This window comes from Erinaceus europaeus, chromosome 11 (genome assembly GCF_950295315.1).
Source record: "Erinaceus europaeus chromosome 11, mEriEur2.1, whole genome shotgun sequence".
Taxonomy (NCBI): domain Eukaryota; kingdom Metazoa; phylum Chordata; class Mammalia; order Eulipotyphla; family Erinaceidae; genus Erinaceus; species Erinaceus europaeus.
Genome location: NC_080172.1, coordinates 32,813,218 through 32,832,872, shown reverse-complemented (window position 1 = coordinate 32,832,872; position 19,655 = coordinate 32,813,218). Strand labels below are relative to the sequence as shown.

General features: G+C 38.4%; 1 protein-coding gene across 5 annotated transcripts in view; it reads right to left on the bottom strand.

The window, feature by feature from the left end:
* The window catches only part of FER (FER tyrosine kinase), a 351,355-nt gene that overhangs the window by 228,662 nt on the left and 103,038 nt on the right, over positions 1-19,655 (bottom strand). For all 5 annotated transcript variants that reach the window (XM_060201250.1, XM_060201251.1, XM_060201249.1 and 2 more), the window contains 2 exons: positions 13,281-13,403; positions 1,137-1,326 (listed from right to left, as the gene is read on the bottom strand). In XM_060201250.1, the coding sequence (XP_060057233.1) occupies positions 1,137-1,326; positions 13,281-13,403 (313 nt within the window). The remainder of the gene's footprint in view (positions 1-1,136; positions 1,327-13,280; positions 13,404-19,655) is intronic.

Genomic DNA, 19,655 nt, shown 5'->3' with positions numbered 1-19,655 from the left:
TCCACCTCTGGGTACTAAGAATTTGTCAGTTGACACAACCATAAATGTCTGCAAATGGGCCCAAGCTGTGGTGCACCTGTAAGCTCACACATTACAGTGCACATAGACCCAGGTTCAAATCCCCTATCCTCATTTGCAGGGGCAAAGCTTCACGAGTGGTGAAGCAAGCTGCAAGTGTCTCTCTGTCTCTTTCCCTCTCTACCTCCCCTTCTCCTCTCAATTTATCTCTGTCTCTATCCAATAATAAATAAATAAAAATAATTTTATAAATGTCTGCAAATACTGACAAACATTCCTGGGACTAGAGGTGGAAGGCAAAATTTCTGCTTGATAAGAATTATCAACATGGGAAGGATGGATAGATGGATGGATGGATGGGTAATGGATGGGAGAAGGAAGGAAGGAAGGAAGGAAGGAAGGAAGGAAGGAAGGAAGGAAGGAAGGAAGGAAGGGAGGGAAGAAGGGATGGAGGAAGGAAGAGAAGAAGGGAGGGAGGAAGGAAAGGAGAAGGAGGAAGGGAATTTATATTAGGCTTTCTTAAACAATAAACATAACTGCATAAAATACAGCTGAATTTATATTTATCAAAAAATGAGCTTGTTATAACTTATGAGTCATTTGTACAAGAAAAATGTTGTTAAACAAAATCGATGTTTTGCATTTTGAAAACAATGAACACATTTTTACTTTCAGCACAGAATTTCTGAGGGCCCAGGCTCATTACCCAACACTGCATATGCCTGAGCTGTGCCATGATCTGGCCTCGTTCTCTTTTCATAAAATATAAGTACTTTTTAAAAAGAAGAAAAAATAAAAACTAGACTTCTCCTTATTTCTGATTCATATTTTAAGAATAAAACACCTTTTCTCCTGTCTCTCAGAAATCAAAACCATTGCAGTATTTGTTTTCAATTCAGTAAACAAGATGTTTCCCCACTGACTCAACAGGCAGTTCCTAACAGTGTTCTCCAAGTGACCTGAGGTGATTAAAAGTCTGCCTCACATTTATAAATAATTTTAATAGGACCTACATATAACAATAGCAAAAGTCTGTAGAAGTAAAATCAGAATTAATTTTTATTCACTTACTACATATATAGTACTGTCAAGTATCTCATTTGATTACTCTGACTTACCATAGATGTAACTGATCGTGCATCTTCTTCATAATTTATTACTGGAGGTGGCTCTTTCCCATCATTTTCTTGTACTTTTTGCTCTAGCAATTCTTTCTGTGCAGAAAACTTTGCTTCAGTACATTTTAGCTGCTGGACTGACTGTTTTAACTCTTCAAGTGTCTGTTTCTGGCTTAGCAGAAGCACAATACTAAAAGAGAATACATCAAAGATAAATCACTTCAAGTCCTTTAAGAAGTAGACTTCAAAAAAAATTGCATACTATGCAACTGCTTTCTTTCATTTTCCTTTTTTAAAGAGTGCTTTGGAATCTTAAGAATTATGAAACTATAAAGAATTTGAGACATTACAATAGTAATTAAATGCCACCATTAACAAAGATAAAAAGAAAAAATTTTGGAAGTAAAAATTAAATTTCAAATATTACACTTCCGGAGGTGGGGCTACTAGCAGCAGCAGATCTCTTTCTCTCTCCTCTCCTTTCCTTTCCCGGATCAATTAGGAATACCAAAGGAGACCACCTGGGACCGAAACAAGACAGGACTAGAACAACTACAGGAACCCACCAAATCACCATGAGTGCAGACACACATGGCTGGTGACAAACAGGAGCCTAGGGAGAGACTAAGTAGCTGGTAACAGTCCTGCGGTTTATCAGTTGAGACACCACCTCCAGTCTGTTCCACCAACAAGGGGACAGCTGAAGGGAGGAGAGGACTCCCCAGAGACTCACCAAGTGCAACTCTGAGTCTCCATTACAACTGCCCTCAGAATCTGGAGCAGCGGCAGGGAGGGACACCAGGGGACAGGAATCTAACCAGGAAACTCAGGAGAAGACCTGTACCTCTGTGGCATAGCTGTGGGACTGTGAAAGTCTCTTTGCATAACCACTGGACTATCTCTGCCACACCCTGCCTTATCTCTTGTTCAGGAGTCACTGATTAAGCTAGGAATCCTACTTATACTTTAGAAGTCAGCAGGCTCCCATAGCCTACAGAGAAGGAAAAAAAAAAAAAAAAAGAGGCTTTTAAATCACCAAGCCCCAACTCAGGGATAAAAATACTATTGAAACAACTGTTAACTTCCACCACTGTGAACCCTATAATTACCTTACTTAGACACAAGTCAATCCAGGAAATAGTGATCAGTAATTTGAAAAGGACTAAGAGAGGGAAGTCAGAACATAATATATAAAATGGGTAAACCAATAAGAAGAAATATTGGAGAAACAAACCAGGACAAGAGTCCAGCTAAAAGCCTCCCAAAGGGTGAAGCACAAAATAATGTGTTCAACATCCAAACACTAGTTAAGGAAATAATCACAGGAGTGAGTAAAGAGTTTGAAAGAATTGTAATCAGAAATGCAGGAACAACAAATGAGACTCTGAAGAAAACACTATCTCAAGGTTATTAGAGAGCTGAAAGCTGAAATAGCTGAGCTAAGAACACAACTAGCTGAACAAGCTAAAACAGTATCAGAACAGGGTAACAAAACAGATGAACTCCAGAAAACAGTAGAGGTCAGAGAGAATAGAATAAATGAGGCTGAAGACAGAATTAGCAAGATAGAGGACAAATTAGAGACAACTAAAAAAGAAGTAAGAGATCTCAAAAAGAGATTAATACATGCTGAAAACAACAACAGAGTCCTATGGGATGACTTCAAAAGAAACAATATACGCATTATTGGCATGCCAGAGGAAGAAAGAGAAGGAGAGGAAGAAAGCATTCTCCAGGCCATAATAGCTGAAAACTTCTCTAGTCTAGACAACATCAAACACATAAAGATTCAAGAAGCCCAGAGGGTCCCAAACAGAATTAACCCAGACCTAAAGACACCAAGACATACCAGAGTTAGAATGGAAAGGAATAAGGATAAAGAAAGGATCCTGAAGGCTGCAAGAGAAAAACAAAGAGTTGCCTACAGAGGAAAACCCATAAGATCAGCAGCAGACTTCTCCACACAAACACTACAGGCCAGAAGAGAATGGCAAGATATCTATCGAGTGCTCAATGAGAAAGGCTTTCAACCAAGAATACTATATCCTGCTAGACTGTCATTCAGACTAGATGGAGGCATCAAAACCTTCTCAGACAAGCAACAGTTGAAGGAATCAACTCTCACCAAGCCTGCCCTGAAAGAAGGTCTGAAAGGTCTTCTATAAACAGTCAGACCATCATAAATGGGACATATATCAGAACACTCTAAAACTCTACAAGAATGGTGTTAAAATATCTTCAATCTTTGATATCAATAAATGTCAATGGCCTGAATTCACCTATTAAAAGACAGAATAGGAAAATGGATCAGAAAATACAACCCAACAATATTCTGTCTACAGGAAACACACCTAACTCAACAAGACAAACACAGAGTCAAAGTGAAAGGATGGAAAACTATCATACAAGTCAATGGCCCACAAAAAAGAGCAGGAACAGCCATTCTCATATCTAACACGATAGACTTTAAAATAGATAAGATTAAAAAAGATAGGAATGGACACTACTTAATGCTCAGAGGATCAGTCAATCAAGAGGACTTAACAATTATTAACATCTATGCACCCAATGAGAAGCCATCTAAATACATCAAACATCTACTGAAAGAGCTACAGCAATATATTAACAGCAACACAGTCATAGTAGGGGACTTCAACACCCCACTCTCTCAACTTGACAGATCATCTAGTGCTGGGTTGAGCTTCACTGACAGGAGACAGACGACCAGGGACTCATGGCTGAGCTGTACGCAGCATCTCTTTATTCATGCAGAATGCAGCACAATCTAAGCCATCTAAAACTAAACTAAACTAAACTAATATACTTGCCAAGTAGGGTGTAAACAGGATGTGATGTAGAGAGGGTGGAGCGAAAAGTGACTGGTGCAAATCAGGGTGTACTACAAGAGGGGGTGGAGCAAAAGACATCACAAACTAGTGGAGATTAAACCAATGCCCTGCAGGCATGCCGGTGCTGTTTCCAAAAAAGGGAAGAGACCCAAATAAATTGGATACTAAATGAAAGAGAAGATATCACAACAGACAACTCAGAAATTCAACAGATCATGTGAGGCTTCTATGACCAACTATATGCTACCAAGCTAGAGAACATGGAAGAAATGGTTGATTTCCTAGATACCTACCAACTTCCAAAACTAAGTAAAGAGGAAGTGGATAACATGAACAGGCCCATCACAGCTAGTGAAATTGAAACAGTTATCAAAAATCGCCCCAAAAATAAAAGTCCTGGACCAGATGGTTTTACAAATGAATTCTACAAAACCTTCAAGGAAGAACTAATACCTCTACTTTTAAAAGTCTTCCAGAAGATTGAAGACACTGGAATACTCCCTGCCAGCTTCTATGAAGCCAACATCACTCTGATACCAAAAGCAGACAGGGACACAACCAAAAAAGAAAACTACAGACCAATATCTCTGATGAACATAGATGCTAAAATACTGAGCAAAATTCTAGCCAGTTGGATACAGCAGTATATTAAAAAGATTGTTCATCATGACCAAGTGGGGTTTATCCCAGGCATGCAAGGTTGGTTTAATATATATAAATCAATCAATGTGATCCACCACATCAACAAAAGCAAGACCAAAAACCACATGGTCATATCAATGGGTGCAGAGAAAGCCTTTGACAAAATCCAACACCCATTTATGATCAAAACACTACAAAAAATGGGAATAGATGGAAAATTCCTGAAGATAGTGGAGTCTATATATAGCAAACCTACAGCCAACATCATACTCAATGGTGAAAAACTGGAAGCATTTCCACTCAGATCAAGTACTAGACAGGGCTGCCCACTATCACCATTACTATTCAACATAGTGTTGGAAGTTCTTGCCATAGCAATCAGGCAAGAGCAAGGAATTAAAGGCATACAGACTGGAAGAGAAGAAGTCAAACTCTCCCTATTTACAGATGACATGATAGTATACACAGAAAAACCTAAGGAATCCAGCAAGAACCTTTTGTAAATCATCAGGCAATACAGTAAGGTATCAGGCTACCAAATTAACATTCAAAAGTCAGTGGCATTCCTCTATGCAAATACTAAGCTAAAAGAAATTGAAATCCAGAAATCAATTCCTTTTACTATAGCAACTAAAACAATAAAATACCTAGGAGTAAACCTAACCAAAGAAGTGAAAGACTTGTATACTGAAAATTATGAGTCAATACTCAAGAAAATTGAAAAAGACACAAAGAAGTGGAAAGATATTCCATGTTCATGGGTCAGTAGAATTAAAAAATAATTTAAAAAAGAACACTACAATTAAAGAAGTAAAGGGGGAGTCAGGCGGTAGTGCAGCGGGTTAAGTGCTCCTGGCGCAAAGCGCAAGGACTGGCATATGGATCGCCTTTTGAGCCCCCAGCTCCTCACCAACAGGGGAGTGGCTTCACAAGCGGGAAACTGGGTTGAAACATACAGAGGAATGAAACTAGACTACTACACATAACCATGCACAACTTCAAATAGTTCAAAGACATGTGCATCAGACCAGAAATTATCAAATAGATATTAATAGAATAAAACATTGGATGAACACTTCATGATCTATGATTTGGAAATGTCTTTAAAGTTCTAAGTGCAATAGCACTGGAAAAAAAAATAAACAAACAAAAACAATGGGACTGCATCAAACTAAAGTTTCTGCATCGCAAAGGGAGCCATCATCAACATAGAAAGAAATCCTATAGAATCAGAGCTGTCTATATGATATATATCAGATAAAGGTCTAATAATCAAAATATAATCAAAATATATTTAAAAAACAAAGCTCAGCAGCAACAACAAAAATCCCATTAAAAAAAAAATGGGAAAAGGACATGGATAATGTCCTTCTTTATCAAGAAGAGATCCAGAGGGTAAACAGACATATGAAATAGTGCTCAAAAGTCACTGATTATCAGATAAATCCAAAGGAGGACAACAGTGAAATCCCACTTTACCCTTAGTAGAATATCATACTATAAAAAGGACAGAAACAATAAATGTTGGCATGAATAAAGGGGGAAAGAATACCTTCTACACTGCTAGTCTGAATGAAAATTGGCCTAACCTCTATGGAAAAAAAGTCAGGAAAATTCCTCAGAACATTAGAAATGGACTACTCTGTGACCCAAAAAATTCTCTCCTATATTTACCCAAAAGAAAGAAATAGCTATCTAAAGAGATCTCTGTGCATCTTTTCTCATAGTGGCACAATTTATAGTAGTTCAAATTTGGAAGCAACCCAAATGCCCCACACAGATGAGTAGCTAAGAAAGTTATAATGTAGTGTGTGAGTGTGTGAGTGTGTGAGTGTGTGTGTGTGTGTGTGTGTGTGTGTGTGTGTGTGTGTGTGTGTGTGTGTGTTATAGAACACTATGCAGCTGTTAAAAATGATGAGGTCATTTTCTTTACTTCATCTTGGATGGAAATGCTAGGAAACATGGCAAGTGAGATAAGCCAAAATGACAAATGCCAATACAGGATAATCTCACTTATCAATTGAGAAACTAGGACAGAGAGGGAAAACACAAAGCAGAACTTGGACTGGGTGCAAAAACTCAGGAAGGTCAGTGGAGGGCTTATAGAGAAAAACATCGGGGTCCTGGCATATGACATTAGAAAAGGGCTCAAGTTAGGTCTAAGTGTACTCTACAGACTTCTATCAAACAGAGATGAGAAAGTGTACATTTGTGTCAATAACAGTACAGATCTACACACTCTCTCTCAAAAAAAAACACTAATCGGATTATCTCCAGATTTAAATTATATATATATATATATATATATATATATATATAAAACTTACAGAAATTTTAAAAGTTGTGAAGAAATAAAGTTTATTTTTCTACTATTAATTTCAAGTGGCAATATATGAAATTAATAGTGTCACAGGAAAAAGAATTCTAAGTTTTAAACTAGATAAAAATCACTTTATATTTACATGTATAACTAACTATATATATTATTTATCATATGCCATATACACATATTTATATGCATATATATTTAGAGAAAAAGACATATGCAGAGAAACACATGTTTAAGAATAAAAAGCTGCCATGTATTTTCTTTAGAATCCCTTTTATACTATTTGTTGAGAAAATTATTTTAATCTATAACTCAAAGACAAACTTCAACTCTACCAATATCTGAATTAATGAGATTTCAAAACGACTGTTTGGTTATATAAATATACTTAACATTTTCAAGATTATGCCCTGAAGCTAACAATAAAAGCTCCATGGTAACAAAGGGCTTACAGAAGTTGAATTAAATAACTTATCTTCAGAATTGCTTGATAGACTTATCCTTCAAACTTATTCTCCTAAGATCACTATTAAAAGGATAAGACTAAGCAAATATTATAATCAAAAAGATAGAATCTTTGAGAAAATATTTCATGCATTTTATACCACATCCCAGGTATGAGATTGTAAGTAAGTTATTTAAATATCTTAGTCTTGCAAGTAGAATACAACTAATTAAAGAATTTACTGTGGAAGTGTCATTCAATAATTATATATCACATATAACAACATGAAAACTTAAGAAATGCTATTTCCCACAGACAACTTTTGGGTTCTATGTCCCATTGTCATCCCCTAACACACATAAATAGGTGGAGGAAGAAGGCCTCACTATATAGTGTTAAAGATTTGAGTAGAGAAAACATACTATGGGTTAGAGAAGTAACTCAACCAGTAGAGTGCACACCTTTCATATAAGATATAGGGAGTTGGGCGGTAACACAGCGGGTTAAGCGCAGGTGGCACAAAGTGCAAGGACTGGAGTAAGGATCCCGTTTGAGCCCCTGGCTCCCCACCTGCAGGGGAGTCACTTCACAGGCGGTGAAGCAGGTCTGCAGGTGTCTATCTTTCTCTCCCCCTCTCTGTTTTCCCCTCCTCTCTCCATTTCTCTCTGTCCTAATCAACAACAACGGCATTAATAACAACAGTAATAACTACAGAAATATTAACAGTGGATAAGGTTGGGTTGGGTTGTATTGTGGAGACTTTCAATTCAGTATTAGACATGGGAAATGACATCCTAAGAGACATTTCATCATTCCATGTAAACAAATAACTACATGGCCATACAGTCCAAAAGAAAACTTTGAATGCAAGTAATAAATGTGGAGTCCTGGGTCCAGGTGGTGGCACGCTTGGTAAAGCACATACATTACAGTGTGCAAAGGGTTGCAGGTGTCTTCTCTCCATCTCTTTTGTGCGCTCTCTCTCTTTTTCTCTCTCTGCCTCTAGAGTTATTGTGCTGGGGTTCAATGTTGGCACTATGAATCCACTGCTCCTTGTGGCCATTTTTGTCATATTTATTTTTTATAGGAAAAGACAAAGATAAAATTTAGAGAGGAGATGATAGAAAAGGAGATAGACACCTGCATTCAACCACTTTTGAAGCACCCCTATTCACCAAAGAATTAAGAATTTCAAAAGAGCTCCAAGAAGAAATAGAGGAGCTAAAAGATAGCCTTAACAGCATGAGAGCCTACCTTAGAGGTCTTGTATCCAGAATAAACCAGCTTAAAGATAGACTAGCAGGGAGTCGGGCTGTAGTGCAGTGGGCTAAGCGCAGGTGGCGCAAAGCACAAGGACCGGCATAAGGATCCCGGTTCGAACCCCGGCTCCCCACCTTCAGGGGAGTCGCTTCACAGGCGGTGAAGCAGGTCTGCAGGTGTCTATCTTTCTCTCCTCCTCTCTGTCTTCCCCTCCCTCTCTCCATTTCTCTCTGTCCTATCCAACAACGACAACAACAATAATAACCACAACAATAAAACAACAAGGGCAACAAAAGGGAATAAATAAAATATTAAAAAAATAAATAAAAAAAGATAGACTAGCAAAACTAGAAGGCAAACCTCCACATTCTCAAAGAGCAAAGCAGTTGAAGAAAAAAGCTTTGCCAAAAAAAAAAAAAAAAATCAATCCTCTGTGAGTTAGCAGACTCCTGAAGATGAAGAGAGAGTAGCAGAGAGAATATTCTGAAAAATATACTGCAGAAAACTTCCTACATCTTGACAATGGTCAAAAACAACATAGTAGATGCTGGAAAAAAGCCAAAGCTATTGAACCTTAAACAAACAACCCCAAGAAATAAGACAGTAACACTGTCCAGAGGTAAGAAGAAGGAAGAAATATTGCAAGCTGCAAGGGAAAAGAAGAAGCTGAAATACCCAGGCAGAACCATCAGGATATGACCAGATTTCTCACCACAAATCTGAGAAGCAAGAATGGAATGGAATGATTTTTTTTTTAATTTTTTTATTTTGCATCCAGGGTTACTGCTGGGACTCAGTGCCAGCACTACGAATTCACTATTCCTGGCAGCCAATTTTCCGTTTTCTTGGGTAGGAGAGAGAAATTTTGAGAGAGGAGAGAGGGACAAGAGGGAGAGAGAAAAATAAGACACGTGCAGATCTGCTTCACCACTCATGAAGCAGACCTCCTGCTCAAACCTGGATCCTTGCACGGGTCCTTGCACTTAGTACTATGTGCACCTAGCCAGGCGCACCACCAACCATCCCCTGGAATGGTATTTTGACAATATTAAGAGATAATAATTATCAACCACGTGAACTATATCCTGGCAAATTCTCCTTCAAGTATAAAGGAGAAATCAAGTTTCCCATCCATACAGAAACTGAAGGAATTTACCACCAACAATCCTGTCTTGCAAGAACTATTAAAAGGAACACTATGGGGGTTGGGCGGTAGCGCAGCAGGTTAAGAGCAAGCGGCGCAAAGTGCAAGGACCGGAGTAAGGATCCCGGTTCGAGCCCCGGCTCCCCACCTGCAGGGGAGTCACTTCACAGGCGGTGAAGCAGGTCGGCAGGTGTCTATCTTTCTCTCTCCTTCTCTGTCTTCCCTTCCTCTCTCCATTTCTCTGTCCTATCCAACGACGACGAATCAACAGCAATAATAACTACAACATCAATAAAAAAAATAAGGCAACAAAAGGGAAAATAATAAAAAAAGGAACACTACAATTAAAGAAGTAAAGGGGTAGTCGGGCGGTAGTGCAGCGGGTTAAGTGCTCCTGGCGCAAAGCGCAAGGACTAGCATATGGATCCCCTTTCCAGCTCCCATCTCCTCACCAACAGGGGAGTGGCTTCACAAGCGGTGAAGCAGGTCTGCAGGTGTCTTTCTCTTCCCCTGTCTTCCCCTCCTCTCTCCGTTTCTCTCTGTCCTATTCAACAGTGACTACAACAATAAAAAACAACAAGGGCAACAAAAGGAAATAAATAAATAAATATTTAAAAAAGACAAATCTTTTTTTAAAAAAAAAAGAAAGAAAAGGAAAAGAAGTAAAGGAAATTACCAAAAGTGGTAATCTGTGGTAGAATCTAAATGGAAACCCAAACAAAAGCAACAAAAGGACTAGCAATATATCAAAAGAGAAGGCAGAAAGAGCAGAGTGATTTGACCAATGTGAGCAAACTAAGGCCAACCATCAAAGACCCAGATAGCAGAACAAAAACTCTTAAATCTAAATCTTTGCCTCACTTTTGCTGGAAACAATAAAAATTGTTGCATGGGATAGGTTAAAAAAAAAAAAAAAGGAATGGGATAACTCTGCATGTAAGTGGAACTTGGGAGACAGTTAGGAAGGGGGGAACACAGGATGAAACTTTGACTGGGAGAAGGGTACTTCCACAAAGCAAGGGGCTAGGGAGAGAAAAAGGAATAGGAGGTCTGGGGAAGCAGGGGTTTAAAGCAAGTGATGGGGGTGGGAGGATAAAAGTGTGCAGCAGACACCTGTTATGCAGAACAGGGAAACCATACACATGTGTAAACAGATGGACTGTAATTCATTAACACCTCCCCCAGTAAAATAAAATAAAACAGAAAGGATTATCTGGAGTGGACTGAAAAGTAATGGTTATTTGAAAAGTAAAGACAAATTTCAAAACTGCACACAGGACTTTTTAATACATAATATATAGTCTATATGTGTATACATATATGTATGTATAGCTGTAATACACAAAAAAACAATAATTTTTGGAAAATTAAAAGATGAAAGGATACAAGAAGTAATAAGGATTTCCTCTATCAAGAAAAGACTATGGAAGACCCCACCAATGTGTCATGGAGCTCAGCTTCCCCATAGACCCACCCTACTAGGGAAAGAGAGAGGCAGACTGAGAGTATGGACTGACCAGTCAACGTCCATGTTCAGCGGGGAAGCAATTACAGAAGCCAGACCTTCTACCTTCTGCAACCCTCAATGACCCTGGGTCCATGCTCCCAGAGAGATAGAGAATAGGAAAGCTATCAGGGGAGGGGGTGGGTTATGGAGATTGGGTGGTGGGAACTGTGTGGAGTTGTACCCCTCCTACCCTATGGTTTTGTTAATTAATCCTTTCTTAAATAAAAAAAAATTAAAAAAAAAGAAAAGACTATGGATATAGTGTAGATGGACTCAGATATGTAATTTCAGAAAATAATGTCATTACATGATGATGATTTTTCCCATCATGTAGAAATTGATCTGCTGTTGATGACAGGGCAAGATAAGGAGGTTAGAGACTTAAGATTAAAGGAGATTTTTTTTTTTTTGCCTCCAGTATTATCGCAGGGGTTTGGTGCCTGCACTACGAATCCATCGCTCCTGGAGGCCATTTTTCCTTTTTTGTTGCCCTTGTTGCCACTGTTATTGTTGTTATTGCTATTGAATAGGACAGAGAGAAGTCAAAAGAGGAGGAGAAGACAGAGAGGGGGAGAGAAAGAGACCTGCACACCTACTTCACCGGCTATGAAGCGACCCTCCTCAGGTGGGGAGCCAGGGACTCGAACCAGGACCCCTACTCCAGCACAGTGGGTTAAGCGCACGTGGCGCTAAATGCAAGGACCAGTGTAAGGATCCCGATTGAAGGCCCTGGCTCCCCACCTGCAGGGGAGTCTCTTCACAAGCAGTGAGGCAGATCTGCAGGTGTCTGTCTTTCTCTCCCCCTCTCTGTCTTCTCTTCCTCTCTCCATTTCTCTCTGTCCAATCCAACAACAACGACATCAATAACAACAATAACTACAACAATAAAAAACACCAAGGGCAACAAAAGGGAATAAGTAAATAAACAAATACAAGAAATTAAGAGCAAGTATGGACTACAGAAAGTTTACACATCTGTTTCCTGAAATCTCAATAAATCAAGCAGGTTTTGAGAGCATCATGGCAAGAAATTTATATGGACTAGTAGGGATTTCTGAAATAATACTAAACAACACCTTTTAGAAATGCAAAAGATTGTCAGAGTCAGAACAAAATTTTAATTAGATATGAAAATATAAATTATAAAATATAGTCAAGTAAATGCAAGAGTATTCCAAGACAAGTAAAGATAAAGAATCAAGGAAAATATTTATAAAGCCAAAGTCAGAAAGAAAAAAGTAATAGTGAGATAAAAACAGCATAGCCTATCTTGGGGGAATACTTATGTATGAATCAGATTGGTATTTTCTTTCCCCACCTCCCCCATCACTGGATCTCATTGCTCTGGGTTCACATTTTTAAGATATAAAAACAGAGTCAGAAAGACAAAGAAAAAGTTATCATAGGACCAATGCTTCCTTCTACCAGTACTGTGAGAATAGGGTTCAAAGCTAGGTCGTGCACATGACAAATCAAGTATACTATCCAAGTGAGATATCTTCCTGTCCACAGACTGGCATTTTCTTTCTTTTTTTTTTTTTTTTGCCTCCAGGGTTATTGCTGGGGCTAGGTGCCTGCACTACTAATCCACTGCTCCTGGAGGCCATTTTTTAAACTTTTTTTTTTTTTTGTATAGGACAGTTAGAAGCTGAGAGGGGAGAGAAGATAGAGAGGAGGAGAGAAAGATAAACACCTGCAGACCTGCTTCACCACCTGTGAAGCGACCACCCTGCAGTGAGCCAGGGTCTTGAGCTGGGATCCTTGCGCTTCTTACTATGTGTGCAACCCCCCACCCCGCGACTGGCATTTTCTAATTAGCTGATCTGCTTATTTATAAAATATGGAAGCCAATTTCTAGGTAATGCTAGCCTATCACTTTCTATTATGTCCATAGTATGTCATGACATATTTGTGTAAAATTGTACCAATAAAGCTTTCTTCTTTCAAATTATTTTTTGTTTTACTCACTCAGACTTCTTTTCATATGTCTTAGAAGATTCTTCAATTTTCTTCTCCAGTTCCAGGACAGCCTCCTCCTTGTTTAAAAGCATCTGCTGTGTCTGCATAAGTTCTTCTGCTAAAGGTTTCAGCCTAGAATGAACGGTTTCCTCATTATCAGTCAGTGAATTAATTGCGGTCACCTTGCATACAAGTGCAAAACATTCACGTACCTAAGACTACAGTGCCCAAAAAAGCAACCATACATATAACTGAACTTATCATAGATAAAAGTAATATTTCAGGTCACTGGTTGAATCTGCCACACTTCAAGTATTGAACACATGGCTGACTAACTGCTATCTTGTTAGATCACATCGAAAGAATATTTCAGTAAACATAGTAATCGCTTCTTGACCTCTTGGCTAAGATCAAGTGTAGTGCAGTAATCTTAGAAAGTATGCATGAACAGTGCTATTCTAAAAAAAAAAAGGAGGGGAATAAAAAAGAGAGAAACAGGAGTAAATTAGCAAGAGGCATCTCCCAGGAAAAATATAAAGTGGGAATATATATACAGTTTTCAGATAATCATGTATTACCTTAATTCTGAATTTGCCATTTGTATCCAGGTATAGTAATATCTATCTTAAAGAATTTTGCTGAGGGTTAAATTAACCAAAACCTGAAAAATGACTGACAAGTTAGTATTAAGTAAACAACATCTAGTGTTATTACTTTAATGAGTTATCATATTTAATCCTTGTGAAAACCTATAAGACAACCATTATCCTTGTTTTATCATTTTAATTGTAGGATTAATGGTTTATAGTATAGTTTTTGACACATAGATGTAGTTTCCCATCTCCTCATGAGGGGTCTCTGCAGAACAATCTCACCGCAGTACAGGTTCTTTTCCTCATCATTCACCTAGACATCAAGGCTCTCTCCAATACACCCCACCAGTCCAAGTTTTGCTTTGTGTTTTCCCTTCTGTCCTTGTTTCTCAAGTTCTACTGTTAAGTGAGATCTTCTGCTTGATTTATCACACGTAACATAATGCCTTCAAGTTACACGCATCATTTGCATGCATCAAGAAGCCAAGTAGTATTCCATTTTATGTATGTAGTTTGTATGTATGTAAGTTATATATGCCATATCTCTAGCCACTCATCTATTCTTAGACATCTGAGTGGCTTCTATGTTTTGGCTATTACAAAGTGTGTTGTTATAAACATAGACATACAGAGATCTCTTTGGATAGCTATTTGTTTGGGATAAATACTGGGAAATTGCTGGATCACAGGGCAAGTCAATTTCTAGTATTTAGAGAAATCTCCAGACTGTTTTCCACAGGTTCCCTTTTCCTGTGCATATTCACCAGAACTTGTTTCCATCCTTTCTACTGTATCACAATCTCATAGGTGTAATGTACTAACTAATTGTTGTCTTAATTTGCATTTCTCTGCTATCAGTGACTCTGAGCACATTCTGTTTGCCCTCTGGATCTATTTTTTGGTGAAGATTCTGTTCCTGTCCTCTCTCCATTTTTTAATGGGGTTATTATTATTTTGTTTTGTTTGCCATTGTTGGTAAATTTAATGAGCTCTTTCTTTTTGGTTACTTATCTGACCTATGTCATATAAAGATCTTCTACCATTCTGTAGGGTGTCATACTGTTTGGGTGACAGTAATCTTTGTTGTACAGAAGCTTTTCATTTTGATGTCTCATTGGTTTATTTTTCTTTCTGTGTTCTGTGCTATTGGACTTGAGACTTTGAAGACATATACAAAGCAGAGATCATGAAGTATTCTATCAATATTTTCTTTAATATATCTGATAGTTCCTGGTCTCATATCCATATTTAATTCACTTAGAGTTGACTTCTATACAAGGTGATATGTAATCCAGTTTTATTCATCAGCACAGTTCAACCCATTTCCCTGGATACAACCTGTTGAAGAGACTCTCCCTTTCTCTATTTAATGTTTTGGGTCCCTTGCCAAAAATTATTTATTTATACACTTGGGGAATTATTTCTGAGCTTTCAATTCTATTCCACCTGTCTTCTGATTTATAGCATATTCTGTTGGAAACACAGTTACATAGAGGGAATGTAATGGACCAAAATTTAGTTAAGCATTATGTAGCTAAACATGCAAAAGAGCACAAAATTATATTTACTGAATATCCTGCTTATGATCACAATATTCAAAGATGAGCATAGTGAGAAACTAATAACTCAAGACTAACTCCAGGCACTGGAGCTAACTCCAGGCACACATCGGGCTGGCTAGCTTCGTGGGCAGGAGACAGACGACCAGGGGCTCATGGCTGAGCTGGGCAGCAGTTCTCTTCATGTGGAACGCAGCACAATCTAAGCCATCTAAACTAAACTAATCACAGTCCTGTCCATATATATATACTCGCCAAGTAAGGTGTAAACAGGATGTGACGTAGAGAGGGTGGAGCAAAAAGTGACTGGTGCAAATCAGGGTGTATTACGAGAGGGGCGGAGCAAAAACACATCATGAACCAGTGGGGATTAAACCAATGCCCTGCAGGCAGGGCGGTGCTTAGTTAACAGTGGTTATGTAAATAGAATACAGTGTTAAGCAGGGGGGATTAAACCAATGAAACAGAAGGGGTCTTAGAAGCATGACCCCTTCCAAGGCTCTGTATTTCTGTTTTTCATAATTTAAAATTTTCATTAAGGTAACACTGGTTTATAAGGCTGTATAATTTGGTGGGGTTTTTTTTGTGTGTGTGTGTGTGGGTGTGTGTTCTCATTTTTTTTATTTTATTAGTGATTTAATGTTGATTTACAAAATTACATGTCAACATGTCAAGTGGTATAAATCCACTTCAATCTCACCACCAGGGTTATGGATCTTCAGTCGCCCCACTGCAACATAACACATGGGTCAGTAAGGCTGTATAATTCGGGTTATAATTTTGAGTGCACACAATCTCCTGGTCCCTATCTACAGAAGGAAGCTTCATGGATGGTTGGTGGTGCGCACTCTCTCTCCCTCTCTCTCTCCCTCCCTCCTTATTTCCCTGTAATGTTTTTAAATTGAAATATAATAATTTCTTTAAAAATGAAAAATTGGCTGCTAGAGTGGTAGATTTAGCATGTAGGCACCAGGCCCCATCAATAAACCTGCAAGCAAAAAAAACAAAAAAACCACTTGAACTACTTCTTTTTTCATTGTCAGAACTTCACTGTTTCAGGAGGACTGTTTCAGATAATGTGATGGGGTGGGGGCAGGGGTGGAGTGTGGTTAGTGGGGAAAGAGCCCACAGTAATGAACTTTTCTCTAGTAATGCAGGCTGGGTTCCGATTTAGCTGAGTTAACTTTTCTAACACCAATTTTGCAACACTATTTGAGAACATAAACTATTTCTTGTTAAGGCTTCCTTAAAATAAAAACTGCAGCAGCATGGAAATTTATGGTTCAACTTCCATACCATGACACAAATCTTTATTAATTTTTTTCAAGATTAAGATGGCTTATAGTCAATCAACCAAAAAGTTAAGAGTTTCTTTTAAATATATTTCTTTCCTAATACAGCCTAATCCAACTACAACTCAACATGTTCATCTGCCTTCTTCTATAATGTTTCTGCATCCTTAATCAATGTATCCTTCCAACAAGTCATCTGCCTTTATTTCCAATTTACTATGTCAAAAAGTATTCCCATAACATATTCTTACTATGCATAATTCAAAATATGTTCAGTCAAAAGCAAACCTGAACCAAGAATATAAATAAAAACAGCCTAAAATACACATAATAAACAAAATCAGAATATTTTTCATTAATTGACAAGGTTGACACATACTGCCTAATGGGCTTTAAACTGGTATCATGCTTAAAAAACAGAAATCAGCAGATATTTTCTGTAAGATTTTAAAAAATACTTTAGGTCTTACTAATAAAAGGCAAATAAAGGAAATTATGTGCTACTGATGTAACAAAAGAAAAAAAATATTGTAAAGTTCAAAACCGGGAAATGGGCAGTGGTACACGGGGTTAACTGCACAAAGTTTAAGGACCCACACATAGATTCAGATTCCAGCCTCTGGCTCCCCACCTTCAAGGTGGGTGGTGGGGGGGGACAGCTTCGCAAGCGGTGAAGCAGGTCTGCAGGTGTCTAGCTCTCTCTTCCTTCTTTCTAAATTTCTCTCTGTCCTATCTACTAAAAAAAAAAAGGAAAAAATGGCTGCCAGGAGCAGCAGATTCATAGTGTAGGCACTGAGCCTCAGTGATAACCCTGGTGGCAAAAGGCAAAAAAAAAAAAAAAGTTCAAAACCTAGCGGTTGGGTATATTTACTGTAACATCAATCTACTAAAGAGATAAATCTTTTTTTAAAGTGCATTTCCTTGCATTGGCTTTAGTACATAACAAAATCAGTTGGAGGCTGGAGAGACAGAATAATAGTTATGAAAAAAAGGTTTTCATGCTGGAGGTACTAAAGGTGCCAGTTTAAATCCCACCATAAAACAGAGCTGAGCACTGTTCTGGAAAGAATGGAAAGGGAAGAAGAAAAGAAGGAAAAAAGGAAGGGAGGGAGGGAGGGAATGCCAAGCAGATATAATAAAATGTTATATATTTCACCTTTGAAAATATCTTTACACATAGATGAGTACCATTCATTACAGCACAGGAACATATCCATGTGCTTTTAATGGACTATATTTATTGCTTAGCTGGCATTTATAAAATTATATTGCACACCCTTTAACATGTCATTGCAAACTCATCACTTCTAATTGAAAGTTAAGTGGGAACTCCAAAATTGCACAGTTAAATTGATTTTGAAATGTCAAAATATTTTCATCAACATCAAAACTTGCTGATGTGTTCACAATTTGAGTTCAACTACAAATTTGATAGTAATGGTGATCCTGTTTTACTGTTAGACAGCAAAAGAAATAAACAAAATTTGCATCAACTTACCTGGGATTCAAATAACATCAACCATCAACTTAAAATTTTTATTTAAGTACGTGTGTGTGTGTTCAGCACAAACTAAATTCCAAAGATTTTGTAATTCAATGTGTAAGAGACATTCTGTTTATTGAGAACAACTTACATCTTGGCTGTGAGATCTATAAAACCTTCACACTACCAAATCATCAAAACATGAGAGATATGTTAGGGCATTTAGTTCCATTTAAGACAAAATTCCATCGTATCTATAATGGTCAAGTTCACATAAGTAAATAACGTTCACTGTTTATTAGCTCAGAATCATTGATTAGGATTACATATTTCTTACAGAGCACCTGCTGTTAAAAATACAATAACCAGGGAGCCGAGCGGTAGCGCAGCAGGTTAAGCGCAGGCGGCGCAAAGCACAAGGACCGGCGTAAGGATCGCGGTTCGAGCCCCCCCCCCCCCCCCCCCCCCCCCGCCTCCCCACCTGCAGGGGAGTCGCTTCACAGGCGGTGAAGCAGGTCTGCAGGTGTCTGTCTTTCTCTCCCCCTCTTTGTCTTCCCCTCCTCTCTCCATTTCTCTCTGTCCTATCCAACAACAACGACATGAATAACAATAACAACAATAACTACAAGAGCAACAAAAGGGAATAAATAAATATTTTTTAAAAAATACAATAACCATAAGATTTAAACACCTAAATTTGCACAAAATCTATGAATCTGTCCAAAATTTATGATTCACACTTTTTGTTGCCGTTTTGGGGAGATTCTCACTGGAGCTTCACGAGTCCAGGCCAATTGACTTTTTCAGACAGAAAGACACAGAACAACAGAAAACGACACCACAACACCAAAACTTTCTTCAGTCTGAAAGCTGGGTCTTGTGCAGAACAATGCTAGTACAGTATAGTAGAAAGCTATCTTACCAGCCCCTCGCACATATTTTTATCACCTTCAGTTGTAATATATGTCCTGAAATTCTACATCAGTTTGTATTAAACTACTGTTTTCTCAACTTCTTTGAGAAGATACATGCAAGTAGCTGCTCCACACAATGGTTAATGGTTAATGGTAATTCTACCATTTCAGGCTTGGCACTAACTCCTCAGACAAACATCAGTTGAACAGTTTGGTTTTTTTTCGGTGCCTGCACCATGAATCCGCCACTCCTGGAGGCCATTTTTTCCCCCTTTTGTTGACCTTGTTGTAGCCTCGTTGTGGTTATTATTATTACCATTGTTGATGTTGTTCGTTGTTGGATAGGACAGAGAGAAATGGAGAGAGGAGGGAAAGACAGAGAGGGGGAGAGAAAGATAGACACCTGCAGACCTGCTTCACTGCCTGTGAAGCGACTCCCCTGCAGGTGGGGAGCCGGGGGCTCGAACCGGGATCCTTGTGCCGGTCCTTGCGCTTTGCGCCGCTTTGCGCCGCTTTGCGCCACGTGCGCTTAACCCACTGTGC